Source organism: Phoxinus phoxinus (assembly GCF_949152265.1).
Source record: "Phoxinus phoxinus genome assembly, chromosome: 3".
NCBI classification, from domain to species: Eukaryota; Metazoa; Chordata; class Actinopteri; order Cypriniformes; family Leuciscidae; genus Phoxinus; species Phoxinus phoxinus.
Window position 1 is genome coordinate 12,209,472 of NC_136878.1, and position 20,738 is coordinate 12,230,209.

The 20,738-nt window shown below is 36.7% G+C and overlaps 2 protein-coding genes across 3 annotated transcripts in view; one reads left to right on the top strand and one right to left on the bottom strand.

Annotated features, from left to right (window-relative positions):
• The first annotated feature begins 769 nt into the window (after positions 1-769).
• LOC306995827 (chemerin-like receptor 1) lies at positions 770-3,691 on the top strand. The gene is made up of 2 exons (XM_079607755.1): positions 770-897; positions 1,713-3,691. Exon 2 carries the CDS (start codon positions 1,747-1,749, stop codon positions 2,767-2,769), a length of 1,023 nt encoding a protein of 340 aa, XP_079463881.1. The 5' UTR covers positions 770-897; positions 1,713-1,746; the 3' UTR covers positions 2,770-3,691.
• Positions 3,692-5,003: 1,312 nt separating this feature from the next.
• wscd2 (WSC domain containing 2) overlaps positions 5,004-20,738 on the bottom strand; it is a 49,689-nt gene continuing 33,954 nt past the window's right edge. For both annotated transcript variants that reach the window (XM_079607743.1, XM_079607744.1), the window contains 7 exons: positions 17,579-17,693; positions 13,251-13,435; positions 12,024-12,145; positions 11,759-11,933; positions 10,234-10,398; positions 9,940-10,140; positions 5,004-7,205 (listed from right to left, as the gene is read on the bottom strand). In XM_079607743.1, coding sequence (XP_079463869.1) covers positions 6,853-7,205; positions 9,940-10,140; positions 10,234-10,398; positions 11,759-11,933; positions 12,024-12,145; positions 13,251-13,435; positions 17,579-17,693 — 1,316 coding nt within the window. In that variant the 3' untranslated portion in view covers positions 5,004-6,852. The remainder of the gene's footprint in view (positions 7,206-9,939; positions 10,141-10,233; positions 10,399-11,758; positions 11,934-12,023; positions 12,146-13,250; positions 13,436-17,578; positions 17,694-20,738) is intronic.

The window sequence follows — 20,738 nt, forward strand, 5'->3', positions numbered from 1 at the left end:
CCGACTTGTGAAGCCGTCCGCTGAATAGGTGCATTCTGGTGATGAATTTATGTCGGGCTTCTTCCGATGGTGCGAATAAAAGGTCTGGAGAAGCAAGTAATACATTCCTACTGCCAAATAAGGTTAATAAAATCTCATTTTAAAATACTACACAGGTATTATCCCTGTAATACATTTCTTAATAAGTTTTAAAAAAGACTGCACCACATTGTTTTTGTAATCTTGAATCTGAAACTCTCATACATTTATTTTGTAATTGTATCTATGATGGTTTTTGATACATTCTACAAAATAATCAGAATAGATGAGGCTATGTTCTTCTTCTTGGACTAAAACTGGCTCATATTGATAACACATTAAAGTTAATAATTATTTTTGGGAAGTTCCATAAGCTTAAGCAATGTCTATAACACCCTCCTTTAATTTTTTTTTGTAAAGATCCTAATATATTCCATGACTCATTGCATTCAATCACTAGAAATAAGAAGTGCATAAAAACATCCCTTATAGGCTGGCTATATATATATATATATATATTTTTTTTTTTTTTTTTTTTTGTAGAATTAATGTTTTACTCTGTACAATATAAGATCTGTTATGTTTTCCCCAATATCTGTTTGTCTTATGTTTGATGGTAAATGTCATTGTAAGCTTTCATGAAAGTTAAAGAAAAAATAAAAGGTCTGGAGAAAAACGGTTCCGCTTTATGGAGGCACTGGCAGTGAGCCCCTCTGTTTTTTTTGTTTTTTGTTTTTTTTTCCCTAGCTGACGCAGACGCACCCCAAACTTCAGAACCACTGCTTAACAAGGCTATGCGTTTACAACTGTGCGTACGCGTAAAAAAAAACGTAAAAAAGTATACTTTGGGAAACGGAATTGTGAGGCTTACTTTGTGAGGTAAGTTATTCTTTAGAAGTCATCAGAGCCAACGCATCAAATCTGATAATTTTAAAAACAGAGAGGCTAAATGCATGCGATTAACAATTTTGCAGTAGAATCAACTAAGATACTTTATAAAATTAGCATTGTAAACTATACAGGAAATAATGCAAAATAAGAAACTTTACATCATCCTCACTTAATAGGCTAAGCCTACTTGTCAGTCATACTTTTTTCATGTCGAAGTTCTCAAAGTGAGCGAATAAAAAGCCACAAATGTTGGTTCTGCGTGGTTTAAACACTGAAAATGCCTCTCTCTCTCTCTCTCTCTCTCTCTCTCTCTCTCTCTCTCTCTCTCTCTCTCTCTCTCTCTCTCTCTCATTTTTATTTTATACAAATTCGGCTTATACAAATAATCATCAAATGTTATTTAAAGTCACAAGGATAATAATCAGAAAAGAGCAAAAAGTTTATTGAGAAAAATAAGGGAAGAGATGGGAGAGTTCTGCTAAAGTTGTGCTTTACCTTCCAGTTCTGCCTGTCAGAAAATTACTTAGAAGTAAACTCAGCAATGTGCTAAAAAGTAAGCGAATTAAAAAAACATATTAAAACATAATTTTATCTAATTTTCTGTATAATATCCCCCAAGTAACCTGATGAAATAATGGGAAAGGCAATTGTAGTTAATTGCAATTTTTTTGAGACTTCTGTATCCCTTGTGTGGTACTAGTGTCATGATGTTTTTCCTCAGCCACTGCTTTCATTCTTAGAAATATGCTAAATTACATCAATTTAAATATATTTGGATAAATTGTCTGTTTTTCTCAATGCAGAATTCTACTTCCTATTCAGTTCTAACAAGGCATAATGAATTCAACTCCAGAACTAGAAACCTATGACTACGATGGTCATTTGGATGAGTTGGGAAATCACTCAAAAACACTTGATGTGGGTTTACATGCTGGACACTGCAGGGAAGCAGCATGTGTAATCACAGTTATTTTTAATGTGATCATATTCCTGCTTGGCATCGTTGGAAATGGTGCTGTGATCTGGATTACTGGTTTTAAGATGAAGAAGTCTGTGAACACCACCTGGTACCTGAGTCTGGCTTTGTCTGACTTCATTTTCTGCGCTACTCTCCCTTTCCTCATTAGCTATATAGTTACTGACAGCTGGATTTTTGGGCTCTTCATGTGCAAGTTCACCTCTTTTGTCATGACCCTCAATATGTACAGCAGCATTTTCATCCTGGTCATCATTAGTGTGGATCGCTGCATCACAGTCAAGTTTCCTGTCTGGGCCCAAAATCAACGCACTGCAAAGAAAGCTTCTTTAGTTGTTGTGATGGCTTGGTTCGTGTCTGTTTTGCTTAGCATTCCATCTGTCAAATTCAGAGATATTGTAAACAAATCATCAACAGTCAAATGTTATAGCAACTATGAGCATCACCACAGAACCGTTGTGTTCATGCGCTTTACTTTTGGGTTTTTAATTCCATTCCTGACCATTTCAACCTGTTACATCATCCTGATCTGTAAACTTAGAGCAAACCAAGTTTCTAAATTCAAGCCCTACAAGATCATGACATTACTGATTACAACTTTTTTTATCTGTTGGTTGCCATTTCACATTGTATCTATTATAGAGTTGGACAAATCTGAGTTTGATCATGTATTTCACACAGCCAAACAAATATCTGCAACTCTTGCCACTGCAAACAGCTTTATAAACCCATTCCTCTATGCGTTCATGGCCAAGGATTTTAAGAAGAAATGCTGTTCCTTTCTGTCAAATATTGAGAGCGCCATTGATGAGGAGACCCGAAGCGCTTTCCAAAGAACTTCCATTACCAATTCTGTGGATAACAGACTTTCCACTGCTATCTGAAATTTGAAAAACAATTCTTGGACAAAAGATATTTCTCTTTATTCTCTTCCAAGTCTGACTGGAGAATGCTGGCCTGTAGAAAAGACTGAACATTAACAAGTTTTACAATTGTTTGTCTGTTGCATGTTGGAGTTCAGAATTTTACAAGTAACGCAAAACGTCTGAAAAGTCAAGAATAAATGAATGCAAACAGGTTCAATAAAGGCAACTTTCTACAAAAGTTTGTACATTAAATGACAATTTTGCATAATGATTTTGCAGATGTATATGTGTAATGGAATTTTTACTATATCATTGATTTTAATCGATTTAACAAATGAATGCCATATGTTCCTGTTGTAACGTTGATACAGCTGTGTGTGTGACACTGAGACATATGTGATGAGACCTGCAGGCTAGGGAGGGGTTGAGGCAACCATGGGGGTTTCTCAGTTTCTGCCCTCTGGGGTGGGTGTTAAGAGAATGCTTTGATTAGAACATTATAAAAACTACCAGCCAAGCCTTATCTGTGTCTCACTTCTGCCTGCAAACTGGTCTGTGAAGGCTGGGGTTTCACCCCGGCCTGCAGCTAGCATGTGTGGCTAGAATGGGAACTATTCTTGCAAGAATAAATATATATTTTTCTTTTAAATACAATTTGGATCTTGACGTCTCTTTTGCCTGGGAATACTGTTTGTTAAATATTGTTTTTGCCACAACATATGATAACTATAAAAATGTTACTGTTATTTTCTTATTTGTGCATGTTACTATCAACACATAAACATTAATATATGGAGTGGGGCATCAAAAAAAATATTGACGATTGAATGCATTGAGTATCATTTGAAAAATCTTGTCATCCTCCACATGTATTTCTCTCTTTCGGTTTTGCTAATATAGCCAACTTAAAATTTATAATAAAAATCTTGTTCTAACAATTTCCCTTAAGTGTTTGTAATTTTCTTAATTATATTAGAGTTGTAAGTAAGAGAGTCAGTTCAGCGAAAAGAGGAGGCGTGTTCCAGCGCAAACATTCCTGGTGCTATTTTGCAGTTTCAGAAAACAATTCTGCCACAGACCAGGAAAAACCTAGTCTGAAGTCAGTGGCGCGTTATTCAGATGCTATTTTAAGGGCGCATGCTTGGCCATAAGTGTGTACACAACACGCATACACTTTGCTTCTCTCATCTACACAGGCAGCAGTTCCCATTTTTGCAAACCATAATTACAAGGAAAATTATTACCACACGAGGGAAATCATTGTGGTGTCCATGAAGATGTGAAAAAATAGGCATAGGCCTAAATCTAGCTTACACATTTACCCGAATTATTCAGGCTAATTGTAGTAATGAGTAATGACGGATCAAACCTGTTTGACCAAAGCTAATTTGGGTGAGCTTCTCCAGAAGCAAGCTTTACAGAAATGAGTTTGCATCTGGTAAGATGTTTTTCTTAGAAACTCTTTAACATGTTGCTACATTTACCCTTATTATTGTTACAATTTGTATTTATAGAGCTGATTTGCAGTTTTCATTCAAAAGCACTTTTCCTAACAGTGAATTAGTCAGAGATGCAGCCAGGGCTGCTGACTGCAACTCACATGATCATAATGTAACAAAATATACAAATTTATGACAATAATTAAAAATCAAGCTGTCATGGTGTCCATATTCTGATTCATCATAGCAGTGGTTACAACTGCTGAGTACAAATGTCTGACTAGTGTCTCGAAATGAAATCCTACATGACATATGAGACAGTAAATGTATGTTGGTGAGTAACTGTATGCTGTAGTCAGATCTCAGTTTTAAAGACCGCAGTAACTTTATCACAAAGACACTTAGGTTTACCACTGAATGAGCTTTGAGCATTGGCCAATCAAGTGCTGGTCATATATCACACTTCCCCTGACAACACGAGATAAGTAGATCTCCTGACAGATTTGTGGTAGCTTGGGAGCCCTGAAACATTGATGAAAGATGAAGATGAAGATTTTTCATAAATTAAGTTTGTAAGTAAGGAAATTTGTTTTTGCAATTTCCTGAAAGAGTGATACAACCTATGAATGACAACTCTATGAAGTTGCAAAACAACCAGCATTTAAAATACTATGTAAACTGAGCTGCAAAGAGATATTTAAAGGTGAAGCGTGCAATTTTTACACCATTAGCAACCAACAGAATTCCAAAAAGTATGTTTTCCAGACGATGTATATATACTAAATCTAAATAAACTAAATAAATCTATAAATGAATGTTGGGCCTCTGAGAATTTGGGGCTTTACAATTTATTGACCAGGACATATGCATCAAGCACTAAACAAGAGCAAAGTATTTCCTCATATCCACAGTTCTCTCAGCTTACAATTATAATAAAACCTTTAATTTCCTTTTGCACTGCTGGCAATCACCCTCTGATTTTCGTATTTGGTAGAAATTCCTTACATTCTTTCCATAAAAAATACATTCAGAAAGACACTTCAGGTTTGTTCCTTTTTGAAATGAAAAGCACTAATGCTCAAATTTAAAAGCCTTTTCAAAAATAGAGGTGATACTTTTCTGTCTTTTAAAGTAATTCTCCATGTGAGCATTACAAAAATATATATGTGTATTTACATATATTGAATGTTATTTGTTAGGACTTTACCCACAAGGTGCTTTCTTTGTCTCTTTTTAGCACATTGCTTCACACTCGCTTTCACCCCTGAATTCTAGATCATTTTATAGATTATAATGTTGATTTTCTGTTTTGAATAAAAAAAACTTCTGCAATTAAAACACTGAAAACAAAGAACAATTCTGAACATTTCTACATGGAACAAGTTTACAATTGCATCCAAAACCTGACTTAATTTGGGAATTATTTGGTTTTTGTGTCTTCTCAGGTGTGTCAAAGAAAATGGGAAGCTGTTCAATGCACGGTACATAATGTACAGCAACTATACTCATAGTCTAAACCGGAACAAAAACTGGCGAAGAAAGGGGGTTTGCTTAAAGGGATAGATCATCCAAAAATGAAAAATTTGTCGTCATTTACTCTCCGTCATGTTGTTCCAAATGTTTTAAGAATCAATACACAACTCTTCTCATATAAGAGCTGTGTCATAGTGACATTGTCTGTCAAAAAAAATAACAGAATTTTCATCTTTGGTTGAACAACAGCATCCCTTTAATAGATTACTATAATTGTGTTGGAGAAAGGGAGTAAAGGGTCAGTCAATGTGTTAATTTAAGCAATTTACAAGAATACTCCATTTCTTTTACTTTGTGAACACAAGATGAACTGTTTTTTTGATTGCCCACTGCAAATATGGTAAATCGTTTAATTTGAGGAAATGATCTCAACATAAAAGTGCTCTAAACACACAGCAGAAACAGAATAACGGTTGCTTGCATCTAATTCATAAATGACTATATCTGCAATTCGCCTGCAAATCACTGAAGGCAGGTACCAGACAACATGTTTTTTGAGTTGTCCATGCATTTATCTAATACACGTGATATAGCTTGAGGATTTTTGTTGTCCATATATAATTTCTACCGATCGGTTTTAAGAAGCATCATAATCTGAAGGCAATGTCCACATATTTTTGGGAACAGGAAGCTGGGGTTCCGATGTTAAACATTAAATCACTATTAAATCCATATATTCCCAATGAGACTGGAGTGCTTAATGGATCATAGTCCAGTAGTGGCAGGCAAAGCAAATTCAATGAAACACAGATGTGATGTGTCCATTTAAACGGTTGACACGGATGTCTTGGTGGCAACAGACACTTTCATCAAAAGCATGAAAAGTCATTGACCGTGATGACAAACTGAATTTGTGGTTACGGCACACTTAAATTGGACTAAAGAAGATGGATCCATGGTGGTTAAACTTCAAGCCAAGTTAACTGGAGCCAAATTGTTGCACAAGCCCATATCTTGTATCTTTAGATTCTTCATGATAGGACGACCAGTTTTTCAGCAGTACTTTTGTGCAAACTGAATGGAGGATGACGATAAACAATTTTATATTCTAGGGGGGGGGGGAAAGTGTATAGCTGAAAAAAGGAAAAAAATGTGTGTGAAAAAAAAAGTAAAAGTCAAAAGATGAGTATCATCTGGGCATGTACTCCTCAGGTACACCAGGCAGGTTTCTCTTTCTGAGTGCCGTGTCCACATTCTTAATATGCCCGTCAATGGTGGCACGCATTTCAGGCGTGTAAGGGTCATAATCCAGCTTCCTGAGCCCAGAGCGTTTAAAGTTCCCATCTTTCTGTCCTTCCACACACAGCAGGCGGTCCTCTGACACTTCCAGGCCCAGAAAGATGACCATGCCTTTTAAGTGAGAGAAAAGGTCCCGCTTTAAATCCTCAAAGTGCACTACTTGAACTTTCTTCCCATATTTCAGCCAGTCTAGTGTGTGGGATGCCCACCATGGAGCGTAGTTCTTCACAAACTCTGGCCACTCTGAGAGAGAGATAGAGAGAGAGAGAGAGAGAGAGAGAGAGAGAGATAGAGAGAGATAGAGAGAGAGAGAGAGAGAGAGAGAGAGAGAGAGAGAGAGAGAGAGAGAGAGAGAGAGAGAGAGAGAGATTTGTAGTTACACATTTGTAGACAAGTGACAGCACCACACAAATGTAACATTGACATTGACAAACCCAACTTGATGGTTTTATGAAGGCTGGAATAGTGGAGCGCCATAATTATAGTTTTAATCACTGATAGCACTTTTCTGAAATGAAACATTAAGCAAAAGTCAATCATACTCTGAATTGATGCACTTTTTTATCGTTTTCAAGTAATAGTCATTTTCTGCTGATTATCTTCAGGGGAGAGAAAGAAAAGCAATAGCTAATCAGGATAATGAGGAGAGAGGATGTAAAACAATAGAAAGGAAGAAGCTAAAAATGCTGATTCCTTTTTCTGATGCTTCTGCATTTTGGTTTGTGTGACCCATCAGAAAGGCATGTCAACAAAAACAGTGAAACAACAACTGAGGAACATGTTTAAAAAAAAAAAAGAGTTTACAAAAAAAAAAAACACTTGTCATTAAAATTGCAGAAACCTAATCAAAAATGAAACAAAAACAGAATGATAAAGTCCACATTTCGGAAAAACAAGACACCAAAATCTCACACGCATCTGCTTCTCTCTTGGGAACAAAAATATTGTACAAAAGCAGAACAAGAAGCAAATGTTGCTTAAAAATGGACTTTGTTGTGGCAAAGGAAACTTTGCACCATCTATTCACTGACTGTACCACTGTTCACAAACAAATGCAACATAATTTTTGTGAAATTATTTTAATGCAAGAAAAATGTGTCGTCTTGGTTTAATAGTTATGACGATTAACTATTAAAAAGACTCATGTACGTAAAAATAAGCATCAGTTTTCAGGAGGTTTCAGAGTTAAAAAGGGAAAAGATTCTCAACAAAACCACATTAAACACAGTCATGGCCATTTATGTCTGATAAGCACATGCTTCTGGCCGCAGTACAGCAGATTTATCCTCAACTTGACGTCAACGTCAAGAACAAAGCAGAAGTTCTTTTGATCATTTACCCCTATGATAATCTTCCAAACTAGAAAGACGCAGATCACTTCACGAGTTCACACTTACATCATACACGAGGTCCTGACTCTCTGTGGTCATTAAAAATCCCATGATGTCTTTCGAAACAGTAAGGGTGTAACCCCGGCATCCTGGCCAAATTTGCCCAGTGGCTTCTGTCAATCATGGCCTCCTAATCATCCTCCTATATATACTAATTGGCTTCATCACCCTGTCTCCTCTCCACCAGTAAGCTGGTGTGTGGTGGGCGTTCTGGCGCAATATGGCTGCCGTCGCATCATCCAGGTGGATGCTGCACATTGGTGGTGGTTGAGGAGATCCCCCCCCTTCTATGTAAAGCGCTTTGAGTGTCGAGAAAAGCGCTATATAAAATGTAATGAATTATTATTATTATTATTATATAATGGGATGCTCCCCCATCCCAGGTTGGGATAGGAATAGATAGAAGTGAGGAGATGGGATGGTGGAGGGATGCTGAAAAACTGTCAAGGAACAGGAATAAGTCTGCTGTGTATATCGCTAAGCACCCTTAGTTACTGTTGCTATTGTCTTACAATGACAGCTATCAGTATAAAAACCTTGTCCCAAGATGTTTTCGATCAATTTTGGGCACAGAAGGACCTCCTCTCGTCGAGGATCATTCAAGTGGGACTTAAATATGCCATGGAGCCGGAGGATATATAAAAGATTTTAAAATAAATATGGTAGATAACGAGATTAATTTGGAAGCGAGAGTTTACAAATCACAATGCATGCGGGAGAAGCCTCATGTTGCGGTCATCACGATCGCAGGTGGCTGTTTTTGACCTACTGTTCATGACGTGAGAACAGTTAGCTATTTAGGTTTGTACATTAGCATGGACTGACTAACTTTAATTGTAACTTAATGAGTATGACAACCAGAAAAACGTTCATTTGGATTGGGGTTGAATCCGTAGGGAACCAGGTTACTGCGCTGACATTATTGATATTATAAATAAACCGGGCTTCAGTCATATTGCGCAGATAATTGGTCCATTCGCACATATCTTATCACACTTTTGAAACACGCTGGTGAATGCACACACAGTACGGTGATTCAATAAATGAATACGTATGTCCATCCTCTCATTACCCCAGGCACATTTTTTTTTACCATTTTTGTAGCATAAACACCATTAAACTGATGAGAGCTTCGGATCTTCCAATGTTTCTCTATGTCGCTGAAACCGGTCCTCGTGCAACTGATACTCAACTGGCATTGGCTCATCTGCGTTCAAGGGGAGGGGCTTACCAATAGGTCAATTAATTACTGAATTTGCTCCTCTTTTGTTAATTAGGTTAATTATCTGAACGTGCTCCTCCCGAACTTTGTTAATAAAACATCATATAGCGATGAGCTCAGCGATAAGTTGAGAGAAATGTTGACTAAAATATGTTTGTAGTTTCATTCAGTGCAGAAAAATATCTATAAAACAGTTCCATCTAATTAAGATGTTCTATTTTCCATAATATTTGTGAATGTGGTGTATTTTGTATGCTTTTCAGAGAATTGCACCATTCGCTCAGCAATATGTTTACGTCAAACCACAGAGGACATGGACATATTGTAATGGTAAATAGAGCTTTCACTAGCTTTCATTTCTCACCTTTCCCCCTCCAGTGAGCTTGAGAGGCAAATCCAATATGGCCGCCATACTTTCGGTTAAATTCAGCCATGAGCGCTTTATAAGGGTTCCGGATCATGAGGATGCTAGCGTCAAAGGTGTCAATCTCCTTCCTGCCACTCTCGTGGGTCTTGATACATATGGTTCTACCGCTGCGCCAGTGATCTCTCTCCCCTTTGAATCCTGCATATTCAAAGAGTTCAACAAGAGAGAAAGACCATGAGCAAGCAAGAGAGAAATAAAATGGCTTTATGGAGAATTTAAAGATAAATGAACCTTTGTTGTACAGTGAGCCATCAAAGTAGTAGCTCCCGGTGTAGTGCCCCGTGGCCAGTTCAATAAGGTGACGGGCCCAGGTATTCCCGGCTCCTGGGAAACTAGCAAGTGCCATTAGGTGCTTGGAACGAGTGGGTAAAAAGCGCCGGTCCATACAGCGATTATCTGTAGAGATAAAGAAACCAAACATGAGATATTATAGTGAGAAATATCCTTAGTCTCATTAAAGTTTCCGTAAAATTGCTCAACAAGCAAGTAAATTAGCATATAAATGTTTAATCATTCTGAATCATTCTGTAAAAGACAGGTAAAAATGTCTCTAAAAGGTTTGAGTGGTTTGAAAAACTGTGAGCTTATAATGCACACATCACCATGTGCTGTTATTTTGATGAAGTGAGACAAGTTGACAACAATCTGATTCAGTCTTTTCAAATGTTTTCTTGCTTAGATTTCAATTTCGGTTTGGACCAGTTCGTGATGACCATTCAGAATTTGAACCACAGAGCAGATGACAGTCAGACTGAAGAGGAAATGAGATGAGTGTTTACTTTGATCGGTGAGCAGGGACAGAGATAATGGGGTGAAAGGTGGGACTGATTCTAGGGGCCCAGAATGATTGTAGTATTTAATTTAATTTAAATGTATTTTAGGCCAAATCTCTCATACTAAAATAATGTGCTTGTGTTATTTTAACAATATAAATAATATTATATAATATTTCAAATGTAGTTGAAAACTTCATATATTTTGTATTCATATATTTACAGAAGGAACATATTTATAGTAAATTATAGTAAATATTTATAGAAAAGGGCCAGTCTATAAATGTCAAATTTATAGTTTTATAGTTTACAGTTTCAAAAGTATAGCTAAATGCAAACAGTATGTGTGGTGAGTAACATGATTTTCACACAAGTGTGTGTGTGTGTGTGTGTGTGTGTGTGTGTGTGTGTGTGTGTGTGTGTGTGTGTGTGTGTGTGTGTGTGTGTGTGTGTGTGTGTGTGTGTGTGTGTGTGTGTGTGTGTGTGTGTGTGTGTGTGTGTTTTTTACCGAGTGCATGTTTGCGTTTCGGAAGAAGGCTCTGCTTGCATAGCGGAGCAGTTGCATCATTTAAGGGTCGCAAGTGTGCATTTATTGAAATTATATCATGCATATGCATATATAGGCTATATATATATATATATATATATATACTGGAAATATATCATGCATTCTATTTAATGTCATATTTACATGTGGGATCATCAACTTTGACCACTCTTGAAACGGAAGCAAACTGTAATGCTCAATGTGACAGCGAACTTGGAGGAAGTGAAGAAGTGTGAATTTTGCAAACGTGAGGGTCGGCATCTTTACAAGTTATGAGCAGCCTCAAAAGCAGCACAGGAAGGGTAATGTTTGTGCTTCTGTGACCCGACATGTTTATTCTAGTCCTAAACAGTCAAACCCATATGGTAATCAAATCTTTATGTGCTGCCTGTGCATTGGCCTGAGCCCACTGTTTTAGTCCAAACAAGCTTGTTACCTTGCACTTGGGTCTGGTACACTACAAAGAAGTCATTGTTTCCGCAGCTCTCAAAGTCTTCCCCTTCACATCGGTGGAGACACAGTTCCTCATCCTCACGCTCATGCAGAGTGAAGAGAGGAGTGGGAAACCCACAATGACATTTTTCGCCACCCAAGGCAGCCAGAGAGAATTCCTAAACCAGACAAAGGAAGCGATCATTTAGGACAGACATAAACACAGTAGTATGAGAGACACCAGATGCACATCATGCATACATACTCACTTTTTCGGTGCACATGTCAACACACTTGTCCACTGACATGTTCTGAATAACAGCACTAGCAGGAAGCGCCAGGGTCACGTTATCTGGCCTCTTGAAACATCCCTTGAAGATGGCACTGCCATCTTAAGAGCAAAATAAACAAATACATTATTTAATTTTTTAATGTAAAAACAACTACATTTTAGTATTTTCTCAAGGTAATACGAGTGTCGCTTGCTCGAGAAGATCTCACCCGCAGGGTGCTAGGGTGTTCTGGGTGGCTTCTAGAGCAATGCTATGTGGTTGTTGATGAGGTCTAACACTATTTGCACTAGAAGCAGTCTTTGCCTTAAATTAAACCGCTGTGGTCCCAAGGACTTCTTAACTTAATAGATACAAGTTCCTACTTCCTGCACAACTATTGTATTTGTTTATCACACAACCTCTCCTACGCACACACATCCTGTCACATGAGAAAAGTGACTATTCAGGACACACAGGATGGAAAGTCACAAGTTTCTGCCATTTTTTTTATGAAACATGATGCATAAAGGAAAGGGTGAGGATCATGCTATTAAGATCTGGAAATAGATATGAAATTAATTGTATTCATTGGTTATTTTAAAATCGAATGCCGGGAGAAACAGCTGAACAATACTGGGAAAATCCTAGTTTTCAAAGCTGTAATACACACACATCCAAATTAATGAGAATGGGAAAACCTCAAATATGCATCAGAGAGATAGACTCTTTCCTCAACCACTGAAGGTCAAAGAGTATAAATCATTTATCCCTGTCATTTTCCCTGTGCTAACCTGCTCTGATTATTAAAACAGATTGAAGATAAACAATACAGACAATTTCCAGGACAGTAAGGTATCATTTGCTAACATTAGAGCAATATATTTTGACAGCATTTATTAACCTTTGTTAATGTTACTTATTAAATAAACAATTCTTCATTGATTGTTTATAATTCACTCAGCAATAATGCATTAGTAAGTGTTGAAATTAATATTAGGGGGAATAAATACTATAGAAGTGTCGTTCATAGTTACTTCATTTCAACTGATGTAGTAAATAAATGTTAACAAATGAAACCTTGTTGTAAAGTTTTAGTTGATCTTATCAATAAAAGCAGTTATGTGTGTGTTTCAGCTTCCCTTAGAGTGACATTAAAGTGTCGAGCCTTATCTGTGCGCCTGTCCAAATGTGTGAATGTAATCTGTGTCACATCAGAGTGCTCACATCGGCGGGCCGACTCCTGGCTCAGCTCCAGTCTGTATATGGACAGTCGGTTAGGTCCTCCACAGAGGTTACTCTTCTCCCCTTTACACTCCATATTACATTCACTCTCGGACACGTTGGGAGCCTGGATCTTATGGCCACAGTAACACTCAGCTCCAAACTCCAGACCCGCATAGAGATAACCCCTAATAACATAGGATGAAGAAAAAAACATCTTTAATATACATTTAGTTGCTATTATGCATTATTGCTGCTACTGTATATTGTTGCTGTTGTTGTAGATTATTGATGCTTCTGCTGCTGATTATTGCTGTTGTTGTAGATTATTGATGCTTCAGCTGCTGATTATTGCTGTTGTTGCATATATATATATATATATATATATATATATATATATGCAAACTGCTATAATGAATGCTAACCAGCCACTGTGAATATCATCAGATTACGTTAAAGGAATTGTTCATTTAAAAATACAAAATTCTATCAACATACACTCACCCTCAAGTTTTTTTTAAACCTGTATGAATTTCTTTCTTCTGCTGAACACGAAGGAAGATATTTTGAAGAATGTCGGTAACCAACCCGTTGATGGACTCCATTGACTTCCATAGTATATTTTTTTCCTACTATTGAAGTCAATGGGGTTACATCAACTGTCTGGTTACTGACAAAAAAAACAGGCTTTTCAAGGGGAAGTGTAATACGTGCACCACAGTTTCCTTTATACGGATGCATTCAGTGGTGCACAAGAGCGTGCATGTACATGTATATGTATCTTTTGAAAACAGAAGAAAGAATGCAGTCTATTGTTCTGACACTTTGACCAACACCCAGCAATGTTGCCCTCCCTCAAATTCAGGTCATAACGTTTTGCATAATAAATAGGTTTCGATACAGCTGATGTACTGTGTAGAGTATAATTTCCAAGCACTCATGGAAAAAAACTTTTTGCCAGGCTGTTGGCAAGCAAAATGGTGTATAGTGTTTCCAACCCTGACCAATGCAGTTTAACTACAAGGCTGAGAGAAAAAGTAAAGCTGAACAGAAGCATTGATTGTGTACATGAAATTCTATGGTTCAAAAGCTCTTTTATTTGAAGAATCGCTTTAATGTGCTCTCCACCCTTCAAACCCCTCCTCTATGCAGCTGTTTTCAGACTTTTCAAAAATGTGAGAACTACCCTAAAAAAGCTATAAAAGAATATTAAGAGATAAAGCTTCAAAGAATCATTGTCAACAGAGCCCTTCCTTTTAAACATGGTTCTGGCAAAACTCAAGTCGGCGAGACAGCAGTAAACTTCCCCTTGACTCGTGATCCATCAACACTCACTTTCGTCAATGTTAAAGCTTCCCTTGAAATTTATTTCCAACAAAAATACATGCAAAACTGGCAAAATAAACTTAAAATCATCCATGCGTTCATTTGCTCTTTTGAGTGTGCGAGCAAATTTTAAGGAAAGTTACATATAATACTTAAATTAGATTAAATAAACAAATAAATATACGGCTCCTACAAACATGATGCATGATGTCAGTTTTATGGCCCCTATTTTGTTCAGAGGAGAGAAAATAAAGGATCATCTTTCTCCAGTGTCTAGCTCATGCCTATGCAAGGGAGCACTGAGACCAGATGGGCTGTTAATGTTGACTCTCACTCCTTCCTGTAAGGCAAGTCCTGACGCCAAAATTCCTTAGCCTGAACTGTTTTCTCCCTTTCACTCTTTCTGTGACTTTCCAAGGCACAGACTGATGTGATTCAGTGTATTGGTGTTAACTGTTAATGGGTACGCAGTGTTAGGAAACATTGGGGAGCAGGCAGGGTAGAGGAACCGAGGAAAGAGGAAGGAAGCAAGAGTGCTAACAAGATGGAAAGTAAAAAAGTAACACTACCAGTTCAACCAAAAATAAAAATGTATTTAATTTATTCATCATTTACTCACCCTAATGTTGTTCCAAATCTGGAGGAATTTTGAATAAATTTGCTGTTTTTTCTCTCTCTTCACAAAACCTGGATATACGAGTAAGTCTAATTTTAAAAGTGATATTTCTAGACTTGGAAAAATCATGTAAATTAATACAATATTAAAGTGCCAAGGGCATTTTTAATATAAATATACTTTTTTCAGGTAGATTGTAAGTAAAAAATATTATTAAAAATCCAATATAACAAAACGACTTGCCGTGACATTTTAATCCAAAAAAAATGGTGAAAATCGATTTTTTAAGGCTATGGACGGTATATTTTGATTTCCTAAAGCATATATCCTGAAATCCCTCTGAACATCTTTTTTCATCTTGTGTGTAAACAAAATGAAAAAATTATTTTGCACCTGGCTTTATCATATGCTCAGATCTATCTATAGAAAATATATGCAAAATTGTGCATATTTAATGAGATAATACCTCATTTGCATAATTAAACACACACATTTCAAAAAATTAATTTTTCACATTTCATTTTTTATGAACTTGTGTAAGTAATCAACTGAAGAAGTTTCATGGTGATATCTATTATTTTAAAATTGTACCCTATTCACCTGTAGTGTCTCGCCTTAAATTCACAGGTTAAAAAAAGAGTGGGATCCATGAAAACTTCCTGAGTCATGAAATATAATTATTTAGATTTTTAATTATAATTAGTTAAGTTAATTTACAGGAACTATGAGTGTCCACAGATTAAAATATGCTTTGAAAGCAAAACTAAGGCTAGGTGCTTTCGAATATTGTTCTGGAGAATAGGGGTGGGGGGACTTGGGGTCAAGGTTGAGAACCACTGATCAATCAATTCATTTAAAAGATCAGGATTTATAAGTGAATAATGACTTAAAATTCAACCTGTTCCTCTAATAAAGCGTTCATATGGCTACTGAAAAACTGGAATAAAGTGCATGAGTCGTACTGACCACATTTACTCTCATGTTGTTTTTCATTCTTTTTGAATCACTGTTGATTCAGTATTTCCACAGAAAAGAGCAATTGGCACAGTTCTTCTGTATTTCCCCTTTTGAGTCCCAAAGAAAAGAAAAAAAAATACTTCAGGTTTGGAAAGAAATCTGGATGAGAGAATGACTATTTTCATTTTAGGGTGAATGTTAATTACTGGTTAGAGCACACGTCCTGAAAAGGAACGAGAGACGTACATGTGTTTCTCACAGGTTCGCGTTTAAAGTCTGTTTAGAGAGAACGGTGTCGTCTAAGCGGCCCCTAATTTAATAACAAATTATCCTTTCGACGGAAGTGAATCAATCAAAACTAACTTTAGCTGGAAAATATCAAGAACCGCTATAAAACCAAAACAATCTGTTACCTTAAATTATACGTTTATCTCTGTAAAGTAGCTTTGAAACAATCTACATTGTTAAAAGCGCTATATAAATGAAGATGACTTGACTTGACATGTTAAAGCACACATTTTTGTGACTATCAGAGGATCATCAGAGGAAACAGCATATCTGATAACTCTCTCCCATCTGAGTTAACTATAGGTCAAGGAAACAAGATTAACTCAATGAGTGTTAAATGAGCCATGTGTGTCAGTGAAGGGGCATTAAAGGGATACTTCAGCATTTAGCATTAAGCTTTGTATCAGTAGAAAACCTGTAGTATTTTCTAATTACCATGCTTCCCTCCCTCATGTCCCCGTGAGACGAGAGATTTATGTATTTTTTGTCTGGAAAATATCCTCAGATGACGCAAAAATCGTAACTAGCTTAGTTGTTTAACTGCGCTCTTACTGGTAGGCGTGGCTTGGGAGTGACCTCATAGGGCAGCGAAGCTAGTGCATTCTGGGAGTTGTTGTTTTTCATCCCCATAAGCCAAAAATACATTTTCTGGCTTTTCTCAGTCTAGAAGGCTCCAAATTCAAAAATAATTTCACATTTCTACTACATACATGACCCATTTAAATACACATGAATCTTTCCAGAGGTGAAGAATCCCTTTAACTATGAGCAATTACATGTTTATGATAACTCATAATGTGCATGTATGTGTACTTGTACATGATAACATGACTGTTTGTGTGGGTTTTGTTTGGGAGTGTACTGTGTGGAAATGTTATCTTAAAAGAACAGTAAAACGTGAAATCACTTGCATTATGGGAGACAGATATCTGCTAATGGCCATCAAGACAACTGCTTAATAAACATACTACATAATGTCTTAATGAAAGGATTCTGTCATGGTATTTTGAGGTCAGAGCACAGAAAATGTAATGACCTGAGTACAGTATAAACTATAGAAGTCAAAAGAAATGTGTCATTGTGATGCAAATATGTGCGCATACTCTTGTGCATGGAGAAAAAGGTTTCAATTGACATACTGTACCTCTCAGCGCAGTTGTCCTGGCAACGGAAGACGGTCATTTTTTTGTAGTCAAAAAAGGACACCCCTCTAAGAGCCCGTTTCTGTGTGTCATCAACATAGCAGCCGGTGTACTTTGCTAAAGAGAAATATATTGAAAACATAATTAATTCCAGTACAAATAATTCAAAAATAGTGCTGTTTTGAATCCTCTTGATCAGTAAATCCTGTTGATTCATAAAATGAATTCAAGAAACATTCAAGGTTGTAAAGCACATTTCATAATTACTAAAGTTGAAACACAGCACCATCTAGTGGCCAAATAGTGAAATCGCAGCCATATCTGTATATTTTCATAGGCTACATGCGGAACCCGTATTACAACATTTTTTATAAATGAGAATAATGTTGGATAAGTTACTTAATATAAACTTTAGTAGGCCTGTTAATTAAGATTTTGTGAATAAGTTATTAAATGGTTTATTATTCACACTAGTTAACACATGCATACTATTTAAGTCTGTAATAATTAAGTAGCTTTAATTTGTGTGTATTGAAAACTGAGGGACGAGACAAAGTGGGATAATCAACATTCTTTTATAAAGAGCTTAATTTGCGTAAAAGATTAAATTATAAATCCTCGATGGAATGAAAAACATACATTTTAACAAGTGCTAACAGTCTGCCATCACATGTTGTGATTAGCAACCATAATTATAGAGAATGCCATTCCATATATTAACAGCTTGCGACACAAAACATTAAAACACATCTACAGTTTGGATATGGCCACATTGTTGTGGACGTTTTGTTCTGAAAACATTTACAGTCTGATGCACAGATGCATCATCTGCTCCATCAATCTCATTATTTGTGACACACACACACACACACACACACACACACACACACACACACACACACATACACACACACACACACACACACACACACACACACACGCACACACACGCGCACAGACACACACACACACACACACACATGTGCACACACACACACACACACACACACACACACACACACACACACGCACACACGCGCACACACAGACACACACACGACCCAAAATGCCCTGTTGCATGACATCCGTTCTTTCTCTGTAATCTCATCTCTCCCCATTAGGATTGAATGTATTTTCTATAGAGATGAGCTGGCGAAGGGGGGGTTCTGACATATACACATACGAACCAGTACAACATTATAGTAATTGCAATTGTCTAAAAAGCAGCGAGCATGATGGTGAGTTAATCGTATTGGCAGGCACAGAGGGCAAGCTCGGTAATCTGCTTTATCTACAAGTCAAGCTCCATTCACTCAACACTGTATTGCCATTCTGTGAAGCAACTAAGTGCTTGGATGAAACTCTCACTAGCAGCACGACTACAGAGTTAATGATGCTCTGCTGTACTCACACGATGAGCTCTCGGCATGAACCGTTTGCTCTGGATACATGAAAAATAATGAAGAGGGGAACAGGGATGAGTTATAATAGTTTCACATAATATAGTTGAATATACCTCAATGTCATAGACTATAAAATGTAGCCTACACTGTTTTCTGTTTTTACACTTCTAAACTCTTGCTTCTATATTTTATTTTCATAGCAGACAGGTTAAAGCTTTGTAATATATATTAAAAAAAACTTTAATATTTTATGTTTTATGTAGAAAGGACATGCCTTTTTCTTTCCTTTTGTGTCTCTGGTATTAATAATATCTCATTTATTAGACATTATTATTGTATACATTTAACTTTTTATTTGTACAGCTTTGAGCTACTAATACAAGTGTTCTTTGAATTTAGATTATAATTATTATTAATTGTGTAGGGAAGACCAGTGCTAGCACTGTCAAAGTATTTACTGGATTACAAGTTTGCCCTAGTCTCCTCTATAATATTATAATATTAATATTATATTTCAGTCACAAACAGTGTAAAAGTGTCCTGAAGGAGGCAGAGTAGAGACAGGGACAACACATGGAAGAGTAAAATGAAACATGACACAAAATTGACCCCCTCCGCTTTAATAATACATGTCTCTGGTCTCAATGATTCAACAGTCGATGTGAATAAAAAATCGAAATATAATATCTACATTACATAAATATATTATATAAATAATAAACAAATATAAGTTCCTCTGAAATTTTTACTTCACTACTTCCTTTAAATCAAGTTCTGTTTCACCCAAAAAGTAAAATGGGTTGTAAAGGTTAACTTGCACGTGTGTTACATGTTTTAAAAACACTACTTTGGAAAACTCACACTTACTTTCCCTTTATTTCTTTCTGTGGAAAAGTGACTCTGTGAGACTTAGGAGACTGAAGAAGAGGAAATCAATTGTTGATTTACTTCAATTTTTAAAATGATGCAAGTGTCTGATGTAGTTCAGACCACAAGATCACTGATGTACTACTAACTGAGCTAATACAAGACAGTGACAGTCGTGCATGTCCACCTCGGTTACGTACTGTCACCCCATCCGGTGCCGATATCACAGATATCGTAGACTACAGTGAATGATGTTGGGGGCCTGGGCTCATGTTTCTGTCCTTGATATCCTTTGAGATTAATTAATTGGATGTGTGCCTTTACAACCATGAAGATACAATCTCCACAAGTATAATACAGTGGCCTTCTCTTTATCAGAGGTTGATTGCTAAAGTCGTGCACATATGACTGTCAAAAGTGAAACGTGCAGTGTTTTACAAGAGGGTCACACTTTTTACTAGAGGCCCACTTGAGAACCATCTGTTCAAACCTCACTATGGATAAAGGTAATGACCCGAGACTTACACAATCCACTAATTGGCTTTCTTTTGCCTTTTTGTGGGGTTCTGTGTGAACTATAGTGAGTTTGCACAGGGGACTGTGGTGAGACTTTTCTGTATGTAGTCCATAATTCAAAGAGAAATATGGTTTCATTTGAAAGGGGCCCATTGGCTATTTTTTATTCTTGGTGTAATGTTCACTATGTTTTAAATAACTTGCAAAATGCATCCTGTAAACTAAACCAATCATGACTAAAGTCTTTCAGATTTTACTTTGGACTGCACAGCACACCATGAACTATAACTATAATTTTCAAGATAATACCCGTTTCCATGCAACAACTATAACATTAAAGGAACAAAATTGTTGGAATAATTTTCAAAGCAATTTT

What these genes read in the sequence shown, in the direction of transcription:
- LOC306995827 (XM_079607755.1), top strand. Translation starts at nt 1,747, where the DNA reads ATGAATTCAACTCCAGAACTAGAAACCTATGACTACGATGGTCATTTG.